Raw genomic sequence first — 22,986 nt, 5'->3', positions numbered from 1 at the left:
CCAAGCAGGGCAGCTGCCCAGCAGGCATAGCTCAGCTCAGCTCCACTCCAGCTTGGAGCTTAACCCTTTGCCCTGATTTATTCCTGTAGAGGGAGCTCTCCACACTGGTGGCAGCTCAGCCAGGAGGGCACTATGTACGGTAGCCACTTGTGCAGGAACACTAACAAGACATGCTGAACGAACTATCTAGCAGTGGAAGTGCTGAGGAGTCGCCACAGAACATTACCCTGGAGAAGAACAAACACCTGGTGCTAGTGGAGAGACACAAAGAAAGATCAAGTCTTACCCGAACAAAGCTGGCTGGGAACCAGCCTTCGCTGTCCAGGATCCTCCCCCACCACCACTCCTTGTTGGTGGCATCCATCACTTCGATGACATCGCCGGCCTTGAATCCCAGCTCTTGGTCATCCATGGTGACATGGTCCCAGAGGGCTTCTGCGTACACCACGCTGCCATCGCTGATGAGCTGTGGGCAGAGCAGGTCACACTGTCAGTCCCTCCACCAGAGCAGCACCGTGTGCCAGCGCTTTGGCACCATTGCTGCTGAGCCAGACAGCTGCTGGTGACCCTGGACTCCCCAGGAGCAATGAGGAGTAGGGGTGCAAGGCTGGCAGTAGCTTCACCTGACCCTGCTCTCAGCAGCATTTATTCAGGATCACTTGGACACACTACATTTACTACCATAAAAACATAAATTTGATACTCTGGTATTTCATGCTGCTGACTTAGCCTCAGCCAGTAAATGAGGCTCCATGGTACCTTGTTTGTGGAGGATGCTCTGGTGCTGCCAGTGCAGCTCTGTTGTGGAAAGCCTTAAAATCAAACCTTGGGCATTAATATTTAGAGACATACTCCAGAGCAGAAAGCATTCAGAGGCCTCAGAGCCACTCAGGGGTAGACTCCTGAAGAGTTTTAAGTAATTATACTGAGGAACAAGTTATTTACTACATGTCCCATAGAGGCCCTACTCTAGGAAAAGCACGACCGCCAACAATTAAAAAAACCCAAACCAAAATCAAAGTCCCTGTGGCCAGAAGCTGCCAGGGGGCTCCTCAGCACAGTGATGCTGTGCCTGATGCCATTCTCGACCATTCACACCTCAGCTGTGGGACAGCCAGGTAACACTTGGGTACTGTTGCAGTGGTGTATCTGTGGGCTGGTCCTGCTGGCCACTGCAGTTCATCGGGTAAATACTGGTTTATCAGGCTTTCAACAACTACAGAGTACATACACAGAGTTGCTGGGGCCTGAGCACAGCTGGGACTGTCTGAACACCAAGGATTTCCCCGAGAAGGTGGAGCACACACTGCAGTTCTGCTATAATGGACTTGGCCATTGGGGAGGGGCAGTGAGGCCCTATTTTTCTCCAGGAAAATGGTGCAGTGATGAATTACGAGAAGACAACAGGAGGACAGAGTGTGAGGCACATGGGAGAAAGTGAAAAGCTGTAGGAAACCCACTGTTACTGGTGAGTGTCACAGCACTGCAGCAGTGTCACCACAGCACACAGAGCTCAGGCCATCCACACACCTTGGGCTGCTCAGCCACCTGCAGTTACCTGCTGCTCTGGGTTGCTGCTTCTGCCCCTCCACAAAGGAGAAAGATGCATGTTGTGTAAAAGAATGTCAGGATAATTGTGAACTGAGTAAATCAGAAGAGGGTTAACGAGGCATTTGAAAGAAAATTCAAATGCAGACTGCCTTTGGATAGCAAATGCCCCTTCACTGAACCAGAAACAGCTTAATGCAGTGTTTCCATTCTGACAAAAATAATGGGATGACGGGGAAGGAGAGGGTGAGAGGTTCCCAGTTATCGACACAGCCAGTGTGTAGCTAGAGCTCCGTGGGATGTAGCAGTGGAGTGATGCTGTGTGCATCTCCATGGAGGCAGGGGATGGAGACCCATGTGCCAGCAAAAACAAAAGGGTTAATGTGTTAAAAACAACAGAAGTGTGTGAGAATGGTCATGTAGAAATTAGAGCTTTTTCCCCCAAAAAATGTGGTGGGATCAGCCCGACTGAAGTTCATCTACACCAATGCACACAGGATAGGAAACAAACAGGAGGAGCTGAAGGCTATGGTGTAGAAGGAAAACTACGATACAGCTGCCATCCCAGAAACATGGTGGGATGACTCTCACAACTGCTGCAGAGGGTGGCCATAAATCCTTCAGAAGGACAGGCATGGAAGGAGAGGCAGTGGGGGAACCCTGTTTGTGAGGGAGTGTTTCGATCACAGTGATGACAGGGTTGAGTATTGCCCCCTCTCCTGAGGGGCAGCGGAGGGGCAGGCACTGATCTCTGCTCTCTGTGACAGTGACAGGACCCGAGGGAATGGCCTAAAGCTCTGTCAGGGCAGGTTTAGGTTGGATATCAGGAAAAGATTTTTCCCCCCGAGTGTGGTTGGGCTCTGAACAGGCTCCCCGGGGCAGTGCTCACAGCCCCAAGGCTGCCAGACCTCAAGGAACGTTTGAACAATGCTTCCAGGCACAGGGTGGGATTGTTGGGGTGTCTCTGCAGGGCCAGGAGCTGGACCTTGATGATCTTTGTGTGTCCCTTCCAACTCAGGATATTCTGTGATTCTCTGAATGTATTTATCCATTATCTGGATGAGGGGATTGAGTGCACCCTCAGTAATTTAGAGGTTTTAGCTTTTCAACATAAAGCAGTGACAACTAGAGTAGGGAAGAGAGTGGATGTAAAAGTGTATTTTTCCAAACTTGGCTATCAGGTTTGAGCTCCAGAAGAGCAGCTGGGCCGTGGGTGACAGCGGGTGTAGCTACTCTCACACCAGAGCTCTGCTGCTGCTTTGGGCAATCTGCCTGTGCACAACCCATCCATTGCTTTAGGACTTCAGGGGCTGCTGCAGACGAGAAGCTGAGCCCAGCTCCTCCTGCTGCAGGGAGGGAGAGCAGCAGCAGAGTGGGGGGTGGCTGGAGCTGAGCACCTGGCCACTCCTATGCAGGGATGCTGCTGCAACGCTCTGATCTCACAGTGCTGGGCACTCACCTGCACTCAGGTGAGCCCCACCCCAGGTCACACAGCACTGCTGCCATGCCCTGCTGAGTTACACATCCCTGCGGGAAGGGGTGGCTGTTGCTCAGGAAACAGGCATAAACTGGTAAAGCTTTGGAAGAGGGGCATCCAGCAGGCTTTTCAACATACAATCTGACCAGAACATAAAGGACATGGCTCTTTCTCAGCCCAAATACCTTTGCTGTGTGCTTAAATATGCCAGCATGGATCAGTGGTCCGAGTACGATGTGGAGGCTGGGAACACACCGCGGCCCTTACCAGAGAGAGACTAAGTGGAGTTCCTCTAGCACTGAGATGATCACACAAACAGAGCACTGATGATGTGAAGACATTAATACCACACAGTACCAAGCTGCCATATCTTGGTATCTTGATGAGAAGACAAGAGACCAAGCCTGACCTAGCATTATCAGCACATAGGGCTGATACACACAGCTCACAGAGCCACATGGTTCTGCTCAGAGTCACTGAAAGCCATGGGGCTGACTACACAATCCTCAGCTGATACTTTAATCTATCCATTAATATTAATTTCCTAAATTTTCTCTATTCAACAACAGCCATACTGTGGATATGATTTGCAAAATACAGGAAGTCACAATTGTGGGTTCACCAGCCTGGCCAGATAAACAAACAAGACACTACCAGTTCTCATGCAAAGGAATAAATAAAATACACCTGAACAACAGGCCAGGATTTCTGTAAGTAACAACAGACACCATGTTTCTAGGGAGGAATGATCTATATGAAATAAAGCATGAAATAAAAAGCAGCAAAAATTTCATCTGTCCTTGGGATTATCTGAATTCATTTAATACAGCAGCACTCAACACACCTTCAGTGTTCAGGCTGACAGGCCCTGCCTGGTCCCCTCCCTGCCCCATTTTCCTCCTGTGCTGGAACCCCGGGGTGGGCAGGGGCAGAGCTGCATGCTGAGCAGTGCTCAGTGATCACTGTGGGCAGGGCTCTGCTTGTCTCTGCCCCCCTCTGTGTCTGATACTACTATTTTCCATTGTATCTAGACCAATTCCTAGGCTGATACAGGAATACCAAATACACCCAGTCCAACAGCCCCTTTCCCAGAGCAGGTACTGTTGGGCAGCTCTGAGCCAGGACTGGCATTTCTATGGCACAGGAGACCTATGGTGCCACATGTCACTGCAGCAAGGAGAGCTGCCCCAGCTGGGGTCAGAGCCAGCCCCATCCTCCCCGGGGGCAAGCTGCTATGGGGAAAGAGGGTCAGGACTCTCCCTGCCCCAGGAAGGATAAAACACACCAGCAGGTAAAAGGGTTTTGGCAAAATGTGTTCAAGGTGGGTGGCACAATCAAGCGGCTCTACTGAGGGAGCTGCCCAGCTTCCAGAGGAGCGTGGATGAAAGGGAATGCTCACCATTGCCAGGCAGGGCACCTCCTCAGCTCAAATGGCTAAATTCACCACACATTTGATCTTTGCAATAAAAGCAAAGTTTGAAAAACAACTGCTAATTTCCATATGAAACAACATTTATGTGCTGGCTTTGTAATGTCAAGGACACTCAGTATATATTCTTGAAGAGCCCCAAACAAGTGTCTGGAAGAGAAATGTTAGAAGACACAGAAAGCCACCCCACAGCTGCTCTAGCTCCTGCAGCTGGCAGTGGGAAAACAATCAGAAATCAACTGTTTTTCTCTGTTTATAACTACATTTGAGTTCACAGACAGCAGCATTTGGGTTCAAAGGCAGCACTAACACTGATGCTTTGAGACTGAAAATCAAGGGCAGCTCTGCTACTGGCCTGGCCTTTGTGTGTCCCCACTGCAGCCCCAGGCTCCTGCTCCAGCCCTCCCTGCTGCCAGGGAAGGTGCTGGGGCAGTTCCTCCCCGTGGCACAGGTGGAGGGGCAGGACTGGAACATGGCTCCTCTGAGCAGTGTCTACACAGAGGCTGCCAAGGAGGAGACACAGCCTGGGCTGTTGCACACAGCTGCCCCAAATTAAGTCCATTACACGTGGGCAAACAGATCTGGCACGTCAAAGCCCATTCTATGGGCTTTTTGGCATTCCAGCTGCTTGGTCCCTGTCTGTCTCAGGACACCTTGACATAATTACCTTGTGTGTCCTGGTCTTGTTCTGACAGGACCTCCAGGCAATATTAACAGAGATAAAAGATTTCAGCAGCTTACAGAAGGAGGGATGAAGATGCCTTTAGGAAATACTTATCTTTGAGCTACTCATTCCTCTTTGAATAAAATTTGAATAGCTTTCTCTTGACAATGCCAAGTACACTGAATCACGCAGAGCTAAAAAATAAACCCAGGAGCATCAACTGAACTGGGAAAAGGGAAGTTCAGAGAGAAGGTGCCAACAGCATGGAATTTATTTTTCAGCTCTGTGAACCTAAACCAGCCATGTTCCACAAAGAGCACCTGAACCCAACCCTTCCTGGTGAGCTAACATGGTTGCCATGAAGCCTGATTGCCCCAGACTTGTGTGTTATAGACTGATGATGAACTGGTCCAGCACACCAAACACTTAAGCCCTGCAGCAGTCCTGACTCCAGAGGCAAAGCCCTCCCACAGTTCCTTCCCCAGTCACTTTGCCTCCAGAGCTTCTCCTCTGCCTCTCTAATGCAAGGTGCAGCAGAGGAGTGAAAAAAAGCTTTACTGACACACTTGTCCCAAAGTAGTGCTTCATTCACAAAAACACTTATTTTCTCTGAACACGGGCAGAAGACAACTGGCCTCTGCCTTGACCTGAACCCACAGGATAGTTTTGAAATTGTCCTGACAGCTTGCTCTTGCTTCCTCTCAGAACTTTTAGCTGCACTGTCTAATGACGGACAACAGAGATAAATTTAATCTCGCAGAGCTTCTGTCATCTGAGCAGCAGGCACTGAGTCTGAACGAGTTATCTGGATTGTCTTTTTGGAGCATCTCCCCTTGTGGGGAGAGACAGGCACCCCAGGGAAAGGTTGATCTTCAGCATCTCTCAGCATGATGAGCTAACCGAGCCCCTGGGGTTCCTGTCTCCCTTCACTGCCAGGCAGGAATTTGGGCTAGCTCTGCTAGACTAGGCTTGCTGCCTGGCTGCAGGGTGCCAGAAGCACCGACACAGCTCTGCAGCCACAGCACACACTCCATTGCTTCTTGCTGCTCCTCTGCCCACATGTTCCAGGCTAACACAAGCTCCCCGTGCCAGGGTGACAGCAGGCACGTGTCCCCATGTGGGCAGTGCTCGTGTTCCTTGCTTCAGAAGCACAGGCCCACACACCCTGCCCCCAGCCAAGCCCTGCCCTTGGCATTTGTTGCCCTTTTGCCTGCACTGTAAGCTGCATATTTTTCAGCACAGATTTTTGAGACTGATTAAGCATCCTGGAGGACTCTCAGGCATTTACCAAGCACTGCAGATTTCCATTCAAAATATTTTAATTTGACAGTGATTCTCCTCAACAAATCTAAGATGTCAGTCAACAAAGATCTTAATCCAGCTAAGTATGCTACACTGATATTCCACAGTGCTGCTTTTTTAATCAGTGCCTGTAGTTAAACTCCTCATGTGACATCTAGTACAGCTGCCTCCATTTACCAAACATTCAAAATTTGTCATCACATTTATTTGGTAAGAACTATTTTCCACAAAACCATTCTGACTGGCATTAATTACATTATTCCTTTTATTTATATCATCTGAGTCCTGATTCCCCCTCAGAAGTGATTTAAACAGATGGGAAGAGGAGGAGGGTCCCCCCGCAGCAGGAAAGAAGTAGCTTTGAAAGCTCCCTTTATCCAGTGCTGCAGGAGGAGGGAAGCAACTCCAAAAAATGTGGAGGAGGCAGAGCTGTTCTTCATGTTGAGTGAACCTGTGTGTGACGAGTCTGGTGTGAGAAAACCTGCCAGGTGTATGTCCCCAGAGTGCCATTAAATGTGATCTCTCAGACTCCAGAGTGACACAAGAACCTCCCAGTTCCTCACCTAAGCTGTAAGGAGCTCATTATTACAATGCAAAATAAAACAACTTGACAATTGCTTTCAACCGTTTTACTTTTTGCTGAAATAATTCAGGAAAGTTATTATGAAGGAGTGGGGATAATCACCTGTAGCTGAGGAGGATACCTAAACCACCTAGATCCTGCCAGTGTCCTCAGTACTGAAACCATCACTCTTCCATGACCTGTCTGTCAAGGGAATCTGCTAATTTGGGGAACTAAGAGCCTTAAATCTTGGCATAAGGAAACACCAGGAGCAAAGCCCTTCTCAAACCTCTCTGTACTCTCTGTCTTTGTATTACATTTTATAGTTGCACATTGCAGTTGCTGGTAACACGTACAGTAAGTAAAGCCGTAAAGTAGCTTCCATTTTAACCTGTCAAACAATTTTCCAGAGTACGTTTGTTGAAAATTTTGTATATGACACATTTATTTTCTGGTATAAGCAGAATATATTTTCCCTCCTTCTAAACAAGTAGATACAATGCTGAGTGATGGGGCAACAAAATGGCAAAAGAAATTCTATGCTGACAAGTGTAACACAAACAATATCTGACACAAATGACTGACTAAATGAGCTGCTCCTCAGGAATGTCTCTGCAGACCCATTTAAGAAAACATCAGCCCTCTCCATCAGGGTCAGAAAGCCCAAATATCAGGAATGACTCAGAGAGAGGAGAACTAGGCAAGGCATGAAGAGCAGCACGAATCAAACGTGGGAAGAGTTTCTAGGCCAGCACAAGCTAAACAGACCTTGAAGCTGCAGCAGGGACAAGTGGATGGAGGTTGGCCATCAGCTGAAGGCTTACAAAAAGGTTATTTCTAATCCAGGCTGCTGGGTGCCCAGAGAAATCACCAGGCAAGAAGCTTGGTACAAAAGCAGTACCTTTTCCCCGTGGTGTGTAATTAAGCTGTACCACAGGAAGCCCCACAGCCGAACACAGAGATGATTTTAAAAAAGATTAAGCAAATGTATGTCCTTCAAGGACATTTAAACACATCCTATCTGGATACAGCCCACCAAGGACCTTCAAAACACTGGGGAAGGTACACGAGGGAAAGATCCAGGCCATTCCTCCCTCTATTCCTGGGCAGTTACTCAAGTCACAGGTAAAAGTGTCACTGGCTGGCCCTACAGACCTGGGCATTAGGGCAGTAAAATTTATCTCACAGAGCTTTAGGACATTTCGGTAGTAAAAAGCACAGGAGGAAAGAAGTGTTGACTATTCATATTACCCACAGATACTTCTTAAAAACAGCAAGGCCTGAAAATGTTCACCTGGCAGGCACAGATACATCCCACGAGGTACTGTAACACTGTCATTCAGGTGGAAAATTAGCAGTTGCCAACGCAGTAATTACAGGGACATTAGGATGTCCCCTGGGGCAGGGCTGTTTCTCTCTTGGCTGGAGCTCCTCAGCACTTCCACTCAGCTTCAGCATAACAGATCCCACACCAGCAACACTTGCCAGGCACACACATCTGGAGTAGCCATGGATGCCTAACTCCTGGCATCCTTTGTTTTCCTCCAGAAAGGAGGATGACAGTGTATCCAGGGAAACCTGGCTGTCCAGACATTGCCTGGGAGAAAGAGTCCCTAAACTCAGGTCACAGGAGCCGGTATGTGCCACATCCTCACTCAAAATGTCCAGAAAGGCCTTTGCAACTGAGAGCTCAAAAGACCTGAAAACCTCCTTAAAGACAGAGAACTTAAGTCATTCCAAAGCTCTAAATCAGCTTAAACAGCTTAAACTCATTTAAGGCCCTACAGTGTTTTAAGCATTTTAAACCCATCTAAAGCCATAAAGTGGCTTAAAGAGCTTGAAATACTCTAAGGCTTAAAAGTGGTTTAAGAATCTCTAACTTTTGGCTAACTCACTCCTCATACGTCTCCCAGCTGTGGCACCCATCACTCCTCACCCAAGCCACACAGACCTATCTACCCCAAACAGCCCAGATGCTGTCATGACAGCACCTGGAAATTGTCCATATACTCTTCTCCTACTTTCTTTGGTTTCAAAGACTGGAAAGGTGCAAGGCCTGGGGTTGAACTCTCAGGTTTTAACAAGACTCTGACCTAGGGCTCACACATCCACAAAATTTGTAGTTTCTGGTTCCAGCTTGGCTGTAGATGAAAATTGTGTCAGACTGCCTGACTCCCCACTTCACCTCATTGAGAGTTTTGAAATCTACATTCACAGCAGAGGGTGAAGCAAACCCTGTTAACATAATTTTTGCATTTTCTGATGCCCTGATTTTAACTGTACAACCTGGAAATGGAAATGGCCCAGGATGTTTCTGTTTGTTTGTTCACGCATCTAAGACTGATTGCTGTTGCATTATTTTTACACTATCATTTCTCAGACACCCAGATAAAAACTATTTTCATCGGAAAATTTTACTTAATGCCACATTAACACATTCCTGTGTCATTTATGCTTTCCCCATTCTCCCCTTGCTGCTGCAGCATTACCCTTCCTCTGTGCACTCCCACCAGCACATTCCCTTGGGATACTTCCTCTCCTTTCCCCTCTCTGCAGGACAGCTTCTGATTCCACTGCCTCTCCCATCACTTAATTTTGAAAATTTTCCTATCCACCTCCTTTTTTGCTTTCTCTTTCATCATTATTTCCTTGGACAAATGAGGAACATACTCTACAGATCCCTCATGATAGCATATCCAAAACAGTTCAGCTGTAGCTCTTCTGACAAGCAGGTTTATTGAGGATAAATGCTGCATCCTGGCTTCTTGAAGAAGGAAAGGAAAAGGAACCATGCAGGTCTCAGGCTCTCTGCCTGCTAATGACTCTTGCTATGCCCTTCCTCCAAAAGATACAGCAAGTTATAAAACAAGTTATAGCTTGAAGGCAAATTAATCTAGATTTGTTTTACAAATAAGGTTAAAGAAAACATTTAAAAGCAGATACAAATTGCATTGCTTACAAACCCTTCTGAATCATGGAAAAGTCAGCATCAAGCCAGAAACACAGGGCATGCCTTTCCATGTGTGTGCATGAGTTAATTGCAATGGAAAACACTGCAAAAATCACGCTGAAATAATTTTTATTGCTCCTATCTCCTGTGAAAACATCTCCCTTGAATTAAACTGTGCCAAAGTCTGTACAACACTGGCAGGTGCTGGCAGACGTGCTGGGCCAACACAGATTGTTTATCAATTTCCATGACGTGACTCAAGGATGGTCTCCCTGCCTCAAAAGAATCATGCACAGTTTAGTATCCTTTTTCTTCACCTTCTTCTGAGAGAGAAACCCTGCAGGGTTTTGGTGACATAAAACTTATAATTTCTGCCACCACCCCCCACCCACCCCCTTTCTGGTGATCTCCTTCCCATTGTACACATACTGGGCTACATCCTTTCTTCCCATTACTAAGAATTGCTGTTTGCCCTATTGTTTGAAAATGGGGCAGAGGAAAATCTGAATTACAGAGGAAAAAACAAAAGAAGACCTTGATAACGTCTCACTGTCAGGCAAAGGAGGCTGCCTAAGCCTTTGTTTTTGGTTAGTATCTGTAAATATAAAAATGAGTCATTTCTTCTGTAGTCCCTACAGAAGGTTCTTCATATTATGTACACCCTAGGAAAAAAAAAACCACCTTTTCCTATTGCAAGTATCCTGTGCTAGGTAAAGAAGACAGGTTCAGGAAGCAGCAGCTTTCTAGGATCTTCTGAGGCCCTGTATTATTATGCATTCGAATACATGCAATTTATTAATTTGTCTCATGTCCAGATCATCTGGTTGATAAGATTTAATGGCCTAAACAAAGCTAAGGCCTCAAACCAGAACCACATTCCTGTTTCCAACACCACATTGCAAACAAGCCCTCTAACTACAGGAGACCAAAGCAGCTGCTGTTGCTGCTCCTCCTGCAGGACACTGTTTCTTTGGTCCAAATAGGAGATCACACACCTCCTGTTGTGCACCAGTTCTTATTTCAATTTCCCTGACTCCCTGCACAACCCTCCCATAGTGGCCACGGGCTTTTCAGTAGGTCAAAGCATTTTTGCAGAGGCAGCTTAGTGCTGAGCACATTCTGGTAGGTCAGGCAGAGATGGGATCCTGCCCTTCCTGGCACTCCTTTCTTGGCATCTAGTGCAAATCTTCTCACTACGTAATTAGATAATGCTTACTATGACGAGTCCTGGCTCCTGGGCAATACAGGTGTGAACTGGGGCACTAAAAATACCAAGTCATGACTCCTTAGCAGCCTGTCTTTTCCTAATCTCCTGCTGGAACTATTTCATTTGGCGAGGTGAGGAAAGCTGTTCTAGGCTGCTGCTGAGACATCCCGGTGTGGCTCCTTGGACTCACACATGATGTCTATATACAGTGTTTTTATTTCCATAAAACATTTCCCACAACACTGCAGATCCTCAACATGCCAGGAATGGAGCAGATCATGGTTCAGAACAAGCACAAGCAGTCAAGCCCTGCTGTACCTGTGCTGCTTGGAGCCACAGTACCAGAAAGGCTGTAGGCACTGGGCCTATAAACAACCCTCATGTACTGCCCCTGCATAGTGGCCCCTGCACAGCAGCAGAGCTCAGCACAGGACAACACACTGATTCCATTCTTGTGCTGATATCCCAAATGGATTCAACACTGAACAAGCACAAGACTCAGGTGTGGGCGCTGAGTTGTTTGCTCCATGCCCTGTGTCTCCCTGGCTTGTCCAGCAGCCTGCTCTGGACAGGAGTGGCTACAGGAAGGACAGAGGGGGCTGAAGGCAGCCCTTGTTCCCCCAGCTGGTGGAGGCTCTACTTGTCCTGCCACCAAGGGACAGCAGAGATTCAGGTGTCCAGTAGGAAACTGGTGCTCTCTGGAGGGAAAACAGAACCTCTGTCCTGCAGCAGGAGTGGAGGGGTGGGACCAGAGCCCAGTAGCAGGCCCTTGTTCCAGAGGGGCCAAATCTCCTGGGTAGTTGCAAGGGAGAGCAAACTCCCAAATTTCCCTCTCTGTGGTCATTCACACCTGACTAACTCTGATGAAAGGCTGACCAACACTCTCTTGGTACTTGGGGAGACATTTTTCCTTCAGCACCTCCAACACCGGCGCTATCACATTTCTCTATCCCAGGTGAGCTATCACATTTCTCAGTACAAGACAGAAAGCTTGCATGCGCACAACAGCACAGAGAAAGCCAGTGTGGTGTGAGACAGGTCCACACCACCTCTCTGAGTCCATTTCTGCCACTGCCAAATGCAGACACACAGTGCACTCTATGTGACAACCAAAGTCATGCCTGGAGTAATCCTGGCCGAAGAACACATACAAAGATTCATATAAGACATAATTTTATTCCACAGTTTGCAGCACGTTCTGTAGTTAACAAGGCCAGTGACACAGCATCAATAACAAGTACTCTCCCTCTTCATATCTTTCTTAAACCTGCGTAATGTGGCTTCTTTTGTTGTGTGTTAATTTTTTATTTTCAATGAAAACACTGGAAGCAGTAATTAAAAGTAATTGTTGATGGTATCATCCTAAGTGCTTACTGTGTTTCTTATCTGGCCAGCTCATGCCTTGGATTCCAAGAATAAATCACAAAGACAGCAGATACCACATATCACTACAGAAATGAGTTTAGCCTGGGAGAACAAATTAAGCAAAGATATAATCTAAAGCCCAGATCTCCCTTTGGAAATGATGTCTCGGTCTCAGTCCTGTTCACAGATGCTCTGAGCTCTCCCAAGGCTCAAAGCAGAGTAGTAGCAGAGCTCTTGCCTGTTGAATGTTCTGGTGAACTTGCCCCACACAGGGGGCACAGCACATCCCTGTCCCTGCAGGACTCAGGGCACAGCACATCCCTGTCCCTGCCTCACAGCCAGAGCACCACAGGGCACAGGAGGAGTGTGGGCACAGCCTCTCTCTGCACCCAGGACAAGGAGAAGGAGGAGAAGAGGTTGTCCAGCGGCCACCCAAGGGCCTGGCTGCCATGCCGTGCTGGGCAGCAGGAGCAGGGAGCAGTGGGCACTAGGCAGCCCAGATGCTTTGCTCCCCTGCCCTGGCAGTGCTGCTCCCTCTGGGGCTGTGGCCCCAATGCCATGGCAGGGCCTGGTGCTCAGGTGACTGCAGGGAAGGCAATCACAGCCCTCCTGCAGAGCAGCAGCTCTCCTGTCAAATAAGTGCACTGTGAGCAAACTAAGAAATCCAACAGAAATGTCAGAGCCTCGTCCTTCCCCACTGTCTTTCTATCACCATCTACAGCTTCTGCACATGATTCAGGGATCCTTCACCAGCTCCATTATTCCTGGGCTTTACTGGCCATTGCAGCTTCTTCAGCCAAGATGTGAGGCAGGATTGAATGAGTCACAACTAATACCAGACTGATTAACACTTACTTGTCAACTGCAGCTTCCAGCTGAATGTATACAGCTGTAGGGGAAGCTGAGGAAGGAGAAAAGCACTGGCTTCCCCATAACAAAACTTGACACAGGTACTTCAGGATTGGTCAAGTATCAAGAATCTTGGAAAAGGGAAATTAGAATTCACCAAACATTAAATAGTAAGTGGGAAAGTGTTCCCAGGCTCATAGCAACCTTAGTTAACACCCGTGGCAGGCAGCGATGGAACACGTATTTCCAAAGAGTACTCTGTAATCCTCATGTTCTTCTGATCAGAATTTTTAAATGCAAGAACCTTTTTTTTTTTTTGCTCCCAGCTATTCCAGTATGAAATTGTCCTAAGCAGGAGTAATGCAAATTGCCCCAAGCAGGGAAGGGGAAGGCAATTTCACCAGAGGTCACATTACCCTTTTCTATAACATACTTTTCTTCCTCACTGTCCTGGACTCCCCACAGCCCTTGAAGGAAACAGGTCTTTTCTTTAGTTCTCTAGCAGCAAGTAGGTCTTCGGCTGGGGAAAGCTTGGGCCCTTTCCATCAACAGCTGCAGTGCTTCCCAGAGGAGAGCTGCCCTGCAGGAAGCAACATGACAGCTCTGTACCTCGGAGGCACAAAGTGCCCAAAGTCACAGCATTCCTCGGCCTTCCCAGGTTTGATATTCCCAACCTAGCAGAGCCCTTCAACAAGCAGCAGGAATAAGGCATCCCCAAACTGAGCATGCAGCAGTAGCAGGGGGTGAATTACTTCATCGCCACAAGACCAGCTCCATGCTAATCAATTTTGCAGGACACTTAATAAAAAGAAGTTCCTCGACACCTTCCCTGAAGTACCTTCCTAGGCAGAGTGTAACAGCAAGCTACAGTCTCCAGTTCAGCGACAAAAGCCACCCAAGGAGCATTTCAGGGACATGCCACCAAGCTAAACAAGAGCATGAGTGAGTCACTTAGTGAATCTAGGATCATTCTTGGCTGGCAGATGCTTGTGCTCAGCTTACCAGCTGCCCCACATGGCTTCTGCATGCTGAGCCAAACCCTGGGATTATGAATGGAGCCGATCTACCAGCTACTCTTCAGAGCTACACGTGCATGCAGGCCCTGGGAATAACTGCTCTTCTCATCTAACATCACTTTTTTTTGCACTACTTCAAGATACAGAGCAGGCACAACAGCAATAACTGACAGTCCAAACACAGTGCATGGGCTGCCACAACGCTGAGGCCTCCCACTGCTCCCACTAGATGAGGGGTGAGAACTTCTGAACCTCAAGTTCTGAACTTTCATAACCTGCTCAAACTTTGTACAGGATTTGCCCTCACAGGCAGTTATCAAAAGCTTTCTGTTACTGACACCTATGACCCCAAAGCCACACTTTGGTCCTTCACACGTCATTTGAAGACTGACGTATACTTTCACATCATTCACTTGCTCTTTCCAATAAACAATCATTTTTCCACTTCATGCCATTCAGTTCTGATTCCAGCTGCAGCTAAGACCAGAGGTAAAGTTTAGAGGCAAGAGAAAACAGATTTGTTTGAAAGCCAGTGTTGTGTGCTGTGATTGGTGTTTTCTTTTTTTTATAGTAACTTCAGAAAACAACATAGACTGGATGGTTTCGGTGGCTATTTATCACAGTGGCAAGATAATAGTATTACTAGCCTAGTTTGAGATTTTTAATAATTCAGAACTGTTCACCTACAAAAGAGATTCCCAGAGAATTGCAGGGAGCTGGGGCCTGCCACTGCCCCACACCTAGAACCACAGGAGATCCTCCCTCAGGGAAAAGGTATATATTTCTATACCTCAGGTGTAACAGAAAGGAGCTCCACAGGTACAAATTCCATTTCTTTGCGTGCTAAAGTGACATGGTTTTGTACGACACTAATGTATTACACAATCACATAAATAACTGATACAGAGTACATCACTCATGATGACAGAGACAACACCACCATCCAGCCTTTCTCAACACTGGATCAGACTCCAGGAGCCATAAATATTCAGGTCTGAAAGAACTGCAGTAGCCTCAACCGTTACTGCCAGCAAACACACTGCCCTTGTGAAAGCTGTACTTAAATTGCAGATTACCTAACACACAAAATGAAGGATCCTGCTGAATTTTAAGGGCTTGGATCTTTTGCAGTCTCCAGCACAAAAGCAAGCAGTGTCATTAAGAACAGTGCACCATGGCTTCCTTTCCAGGCTGTGCTCCTCCAGGAATGGGTCTCCTTCAATGCCATCAGGTAAAGGGTTGCTCCATTGCGGTGCCAATGCCAGGTGTGGAAGTGCTGTGATGTCCAGGGCTGCCGAGAACATCATGGAGGTGAGCAGGCCTGGAGTGGGCAGGCTGCCTTGCTGCCCTTCCCTCCTAACCTCCTACAGGAGTGCTCCTGGAGTCGCTCCCCCGCTGGGCACGGCTGCCCTGGCCCGTAAGGAATGAGTGGCCTGCAAGCAGTGTCCTGTACTGTGGCTCTGCCAGCCATTTTGATACACATAGCTGATAAGCACTGAGGTATAATAAAGGAAATGGGATTAAAGCCAACAGAACACTCCTTCCACGCTGCTGCAGCGTTTATTCAGCCTGAATTCCTGATGGACTCTATTAATCAATCTCTTTGGCTAATTGGGCATTACTCATGCCACTGCACAGCACAGCGTTCACAGTGACAGAGCAACGGAGGCGTTACAGGCTTCAGCTTTTTACAGCAGGTGTTTACATGTAGCTGGTCCTTGGGTAAGGGCTCCTTACAGGATGACTGTCCCTCCGCAAACCAAGCAGCAGCACTTTGGGCTTCTCCAGGGCAGGGAAGTGCTGCGCACAGGCACGGTATCGTCATCGCTAGGAATCAAGGCTGATTAGTGCCACGCAGAGCAGTTACGGTTAAGCAGGTTGGCTCCGTTACCTCTTTCCCTTTCTCTTGTTTACCTGGGATCCAAACCGCAAGGCACGAGTGATGACAGGAGGAGAGTGAGGGGAGCAGGGTGGGGAAGGAGCTGATGATTAAAAAACACGGGAGGAGGAATACTCTGAGACACACAGTTACCGTAACAGCAGACAAGCAGACCAGAGGCAGACAACGACAAGCTGACCTGCTGATTTGTTGCCCAGTCCTGGAAACCCACATGCACCACACCACTACCGGCAGTCCTCCTTCAGTGAAATGCCAAAAGAAACATCAGCACCACGTTGACGATGATGAGGAAGAGCAGGATGACAAAGACCACTACCCGCTGGGTCTCCGGGTTCATGTTGCAGCGGAGGAAAGTGTGAAGCGCACTCCATTTGTGCCTGCTTCGGTCGGGGACCTTTGCCATGGCTTCAGCCCCCACGAATAAGAAAAAAAAGGAATAAAAAAGCTTAAGTGCCTGCCAGGGCAGGATGGGGCAGAGGGCTGTGAACAAAAGCTGTTTGCAGCTCTCGAAAGCAGAAGTCTAAACGGTCCCGCACAGCTCGTGTGCCAAAACGCCCCCTCAGCTCAGGGGGAGCTCGTCAGCACATCCCTGGGGTGCCACGTCTCGTGTGCCGAAGGAGCCGTCGCCATCGCTCCAGCAGGAGGAAGACATTGGATGCCTTGTGCGGAGCGCTGCAATCCGGCTGCGATAGCGCTGCCCAGAGAGCGCCTCCGCGATTCGCTGCGCGCCGTCTCCAGGATACACCAGGCCTTAGCAACGCCGAGCGCAGCCCTGCGCTGTGCAGGGGAGGCTCTTAAGGAGGGTCAGCGGAGGATTAGGCGGCTGCTTATATTTTAATCCTTCCACTCGCACTCAGAGTGTGCTGGCACAGAGACGAGTCGTGCCCGAAGGCAAGTGCCCTGCTCCGGGCGGGGCTGGGCAGAGCTGGCAGGGCACAGGCGGCTTCCCCGCAGCTGAGCGCGCAACAAGTGCGGGGTGTGTGCGGGAGATGCAGCCCTGCCTCTGCCTGGGACTCCAGGAGAAACTGCTTCTGTTGGACTCTGCCGTTCGCTGCCTGGCAGCAACCCGGAGCCAGAAAGTCTAAAGGACTTGGCTCCCTCTGCCAACGCCTCCGTGGGCCTGAGTCACTGCAAATCTCCAAATCTCTGCAATCAGAAAACCTCTATTCAGCTCTGCGGAGCCCTAAACATGCTTTTATGAACTTAGCTTTTGTTGCTGGACTGCAAAGTTCACCAAGCACCAAGCTGCCTCGGGTACACTCACAGATGCCCCAACTAAGCATAAGTCCCACCCGTGCCAGGTCAGGAACAGGGTTGAAAGGCACTCCTCCTTGGAAAGATCAGGGACAGATGCTGGAGGGCACCCATCACAGACTCTTCAACTGCAGCCCTTTTGTTTCCTCTAGCCAGCAAAGCAGAGCCCACCTCCTACTCACCAGACAGCAGCAATAGCACTCGCCAGGAGAGGAAGAGGAGGACTCAGTATTCAAATCCTTCATTGACAGGAGGCAGTTTCACATCTTCCAGCTCTCACCTACGCCACACATTCCCCCTCATAAAACTGAGGGATACAAATCCAGCAATCCTGATACTGAAAACAGCTCAATCCAGACCCTGAAATTAGAGCTGGATGATACTGGAGCCAGTGTGTGGTGCCACAGATGGATGGAGTTATCCAAGAGGATGACTCTGCACTTTGCAAACAGTTTCCAACATGGCCACACACATTCCTAGGAGCAGGAACCAGAAGAAATGGTCCTCCCCACCCCTTAAACACCCCAGCTGCTAAATACCTCTGGTAACATCTCTGGGAAGGGCTGTGCAGAAGCAGCCACACACTGTGGGTACGAATGGAACACTCTCAGCTGCTCTCTGAACTGAGAAACAAACAAAAAAGCTGGGTTTTTTTCAGATGTTAGCACAAAAATGCCCATAATGTTTCTTGGGGATCTGTACAGCTCCTGTATGTATGCTGGAACACAGCAGGTAAGAGATTTAAAAGGGAAAAGGTTTAAGAGTTACAGGTATTTTCCTTTAAGTTTGGAGTGTTTTCTCCCCAAATTGTGCTAATCTCAGCAGAGGCTACACAGAAAGGGCAGTAAAAACTTCCATTGTTTCTTTATACTTCTGCAACGTTTAAGATAGCTGTCTTTCTTAGTCATCATAAAATCAAATCAAGAGTTATTTCAGCTTCTTGTTTCTGAACGCAAAGATCCTGCAAATCCCTTTGTCTCTTGCTTAAATATAGAACAAGGAGAATAATGGGCTTGTGCTCTCAATGCAGCTTCAAGACCTGTAGGAAAAACCTCACAAACAGAGCAAACTACTGGGATCTACAAGCTGCCCAAGCTCATGTGTGTTTGAGTTTTTGGCTTGCAGTCACTTAAGGGCTTAAAAAAAACTATTTCTTCCTGCCATGTGCATCACAGCAGAACACTCAAAGTTTGCAAACTTCCATTTACTGAAAGTTCTTCAAGTCCACAGTTGACTCGCATCATTGCATTGTTCAACTCCTGGGCATTCTGCAAATCTTGTCTGGCTTTGAAGGCATTTCATGACTGATTGAGCTTGGATATAAGCCATCAAGCAGGATTTGGGTGGGATGTAGATCTTCAGGAGAAGCTAATCATGGTGAATGGAAAGCATGATCACACCCACTTCTTTAAAACCTGCACAGCAACTACTATGTTCTCTAAGCACTTAGTTACACTGAAAAGACACAGATAAACTCCTGTGATTCAACAAGGCTGGCAGAGCTATACTGTTGATGTTGTAGGATTTGGGGTAGTTTCCAAAATCCTTTATATAATTCTCCAACAGTCTCCTGAAATCTTTGCCACTTATGAACATACTAAAACATTTGAAGGTGAAAACACAGAAAGTTCTCAAGACATCTTAAACGGGAAGGCACTTCACGTCTTGGGCACTGCTCTGAGCTCCCCCCTGGAAGAAGAACTCCAGGGGAAACTAATGCCAGAAAGAAATTGCAGGGAAAAAAAATACAAAATTGTAATGAAGGGTACATTTTCATCTAACCCTGCTGACTCTAAGAACACCCCAAGCCCCAGCTATGTTCCTTTGCTCGTCTGATGTGCACACCCAAGTGCCCTCCCTGCACTACATTGCCTGGCATAAATAACATATTTGCCTTGTGTACATCTTGGAGCATTGCACAAATAATGTTAAGTGGCTGTCACCCTTCTGACCCCACAGTGAATTGAAACTGATCTCGACAAGGACAAAAGCTGCAGAGTGACTCTAGCTGTGACCTGGCTTTTGTTTCCACTCCCACACAGTGAATCCACTCACCAGGTCTGTGGCAGAGACTCTGCATGGGGGAGTTACTTCCATGGCAACTCCAAGTTTTGTAGTGTGGGGAGGGCTCTCCAGCTCCTGCTGCACTCTGCTAAACATCATGTGGCATTTTGCCATCATGGAAATAAAGCCTCATTCTTATTCCTCATGGATCAGACATGCTTCTGTGGTAGGTGGCATCAGCAAGAGATGAAATAGCTGAAAGTTTTACCTCGTGCCTTGTAATGTAGTGGGACTTACTTTGTATAACTATCACTGAGGGAGCATATTTCAAATAATTGTTGCACAATCTCCACTGAAATCTAATTTGCAATTCTAATAATTTCCTTTCAATCCTTTCTCTAAGAGCCATCCTCAGCCAGGGCTGCACCATGGGAATAATGCTGCCACTCAAAGGGAGCAAGGAATGAGCAGAGCACAGCACAGCCTCAAGTCCTGGCCACACACAAAGCTCTGCTGCAGTCTCAGAAGCTGCTCAGTGACCAGGGCTTCAGGGAATGAGTTATTCAAGAACCCCTGTCTAATATCAGATAAAATAGAAAAACAAAGGCATGCCTTCATTATTCATCAAAATGATACTAAATATTGCCCAGTCCTTACTCATCACCATGTTTGTTTGTGCAGCACTTGAGGCCTAAGCTGTTGAAGACAAGATTAGGTGTCATTTTTAGGAGGCCAGGAATATACAGACAAACCCACTGTCTCCCAATAAAATGGGTGTTTCAATACTGTAACAGCTGAACTGGGACCCAAAAGGCACATACACATAAATGTGTGAAGAAATAATCACTGTAATAAGCAGCACCAGTATGTCAGTAGAACAAGCAAATAACTAAGGAGACCAGCAGTGAAGCTGCATGCGTCACTCTGGGAAAGCACATGGCATGTGTCCCACAGCAAGGCCACCAAGGGCAATTGCATCGAGACCAACCCCCCATCAGCACCTTTCTCCTCTCTCCTGGTGAGCAGACTTGGAAAGCAAAGCTCCAAGCAGAACACTGCATACCATGCTGGAGCACATTTCCAGGATTTCTATTCTTGACTTGTCACAAATAGGAATGTGCTTGCTACAAGTACAAGAAACAACACCATTCAACTGTTCTTAAAGCCAAGGATACATTAGTACTGTAGGCACAAATAAACCATGCTCTAAATATCCCTAGACAAAAAAAGAGCACTCTTACTGGGTCATTTATCAACACTCTCCATCCAACAAGGTGAAAAGTAGATCTAAATATTAACAAAGACAGAAGAAGTGCTAGAACTGAGCCTGGATTTGTACATGCAACTCATTCCATGGAAACCAAGTTTCCTTAACTCCCAAATATCCCACTATTACACTTTTCCCAGCATCCAAACTAAGTAACTATCAACCCTGTTATGCATTGAGTTAACTCTCAGTAACAACTGCAGCTAACACCACCCAAAAGGACAGCATTCCTATTGAGCCACAGCCAGAAAACATCAGAACAAGTAAAGCTTTTTCAGCTGCATATGATCATGTATTTCTAAAATGGAAAACAGTCTGTCAGAGGCCCACAATTTGCTTTGAATTTTTACAGTGTGTAACACTGTGTTACTAGAGCACAGTTACTCCCACTACATCTTTCTCTAGCTTGTACTGCATGGTTTAAGCCCACACAGCTTTTACAGCTAGTACTTCCCTGGACAGATTACTCATGCAATGCTGCCAAAACTTTACAAGCTGTTCTTGTGCTTGAGTACCAAGATTCACGAGATAACTATCAATGGAAAGAAAATGGGCCTGGCTATTTCCTTATGTAGTGCATAGATTAAGGCATGGCCACGCTGGGACACTGCAAGCAAAGCAGCCATTCAGAGTGGCCACCCCTGACAACAATTATTTAAAAAAAAAAAAAGAAAAAAAAAGAAAAAAAAAAGGAGACAATCTGCTTAGCAATCAGTCTTTTCTTTCAGACTCTAATTAAGCCAGAAAATGTTCCAAATTCTCCTAACGCAAGTTTTATTTTCAAGAGTAGCAACAACTGTTAACATGTTTGAAGCATCAGGGAATTACCATCATGGCCTAGAGCTCCAGCACCTGAGGAAGGTGTTGCTGTGAGCCTCGTGCTGACACAGCCCAGCCCTGGGAGCTGAGGCAAGGGAACTTCCAGCACCACACACAGGGCATGACACTCTGCCAGGGAGTGCTGGGCTGGAGCTGGGCATGCTTTTGGGATTTTGGGATGCCAGAGGAGGGATACAGACAGGAATGGCCTGGGAAACAAAAAAAAGCATGTTAAGATAGATGTGAGACAGCAAGGAGCAAGCAGAGAGAAGCAAATACAGGCTAGCACAGCCCATGCAATGGCCTAGGAAGGTGGATCTTTTCAATACAAAGTGGACACAGGCATAACAAAGGATATTGTAATAATTATGCTCTGAAATAAACACAGGCTGAATAGGGTGAAAGGAAAGGAAATGCTGCATCTTGGAGACCCAGCAAGATTAACAGCCTGAATGCAATATTTAGAAAAGGGTCAGAATGGAAAATGACCACTCTTGTTACAGGGCTGAAGAACAGACATCCTTAGTGACTGAGAAAGGAGGTGTTTGGGCTCCTAAAATTATTTGAATGCTTTTTGGTTTTGTGGTATCCTGTTTTTGAGCTGAAAATTTGATAGCCATGGATAACACAGAATAACAAGGAATGCTTGTTTGGGCACTGTGTGGGCTGGAACAGAGAAATAAGGGAGAAACTGAGTCAGAGAAATACTCCTAGACAAGTCATGGAAAGAAGAGAGGGAACAGGCATAGGCAGAGTTGTGGGACTGGAAAGTAAGGTAGGCAGAAGCTGCAATGAAGCCAGTGAAAACAGATAAAGTGGATGAGAAGGGGATGAATGACACTACAAGGTGAGTGACAAGGTGAATATGGTACCATGGAGTAGAGGAAGATGCCTAATGCACAGAGCCAAAAAACCACTAACAGATAATCCCTGTAAGAGTTTCTACAAGAGGTGGCTGGAGAGGGGAAGTGGAACAGGGGCAAGCTTTATTTTTTTTTGTTTCTAGACCATAAGTCCCCTTTCTTTGTGACTATACAGGTGTTCACAAGAAAGCAAAGTAGTTTTGGGCTGTCTCAGATATTCTGTTGAGCCCACACATTATAAAATTACATCATTCCTTTACCTGCCATCTTTAAAATAATGCATTTGGTTGTAGAGCAATGTTCTGACCCTTCTCTTACTACTCAGCATCCTCACCTCTTACACTTACAGAATACACCTTATATACCTCTCAGTCTTACAGAATACACCAGTCTTGTGGAAGCAGAAAACAGGAAAACTGCTTACAAGTGACAGGTCTGTAAAGCTCTTCCAAGCTGGCCTGTAGTAATCTTAATTTGGGAGTCCTCTTTCATTGCTTTCTAATTGTAACT

The 22,986-nt window shown here is 47.2% G+C and overlaps 1 protein-coding gene and 1 long non-coding RNA gene across 4 annotated transcripts in view; one reads left to right on the top strand and one right to left on the bottom strand.

The window, feature by feature from the left end:
- Window positions 1-22,986, bottom strand: part of ARHGEF4 (Rho guanine nucleotide exchange factor 4) — a 213,581-nt gene that overhangs the window by 15,834 nt on the left and 174,761 nt on the right. For both annotated transcript variants that reach the window (XM_085069766.1, XM_085069767.1), the window contains one exon: window positions 287-466. In XM_085069766.1, the coding sequence (XP_084925892.1) occupies window positions 287-466 (180 nt within the window). The remainder of the gene's footprint in view (window positions 1-286; window positions 467-22,986) is intronic.
- On the top strand, window positions 17,024-21,465 carry LOC146433441 (uncharacterized). Of its 2 annotated transcripts, XR_014854120.1 has the most exons (4): window positions 17,024-17,160; window positions 18,182-18,255; window positions 19,483-19,581; window positions 19,931-21,465. It is a non-coding gene; the product is annotated as an uncharacterized LOC146433441 (long non-coding RNA). The 2 variants fall into 2 exon arrangements; XR_014854119.1 differs by lacking the exon at window positions 19,483-19,581.

The sequence above is a fragment of the Lichenostomus cassidix genome, chromosome 9, assembly GCF_008360975.1.
Source record: "Lichenostomus cassidix isolate B80296 chromosome 9, HeHo_3.0, whole genome shotgun sequence".
NCBI classification, from domain to species: Eukaryota; Metazoa; Chordata; class Aves; order Passeriformes; family Meliphagidae; genus Lichenostomus; species Lichenostomus cassidix.
The sequence above is the reverse complement of the archived record's forward strand: the minus strand, read 5'-3'. Positions and strand labels throughout refer to the sequence as shown.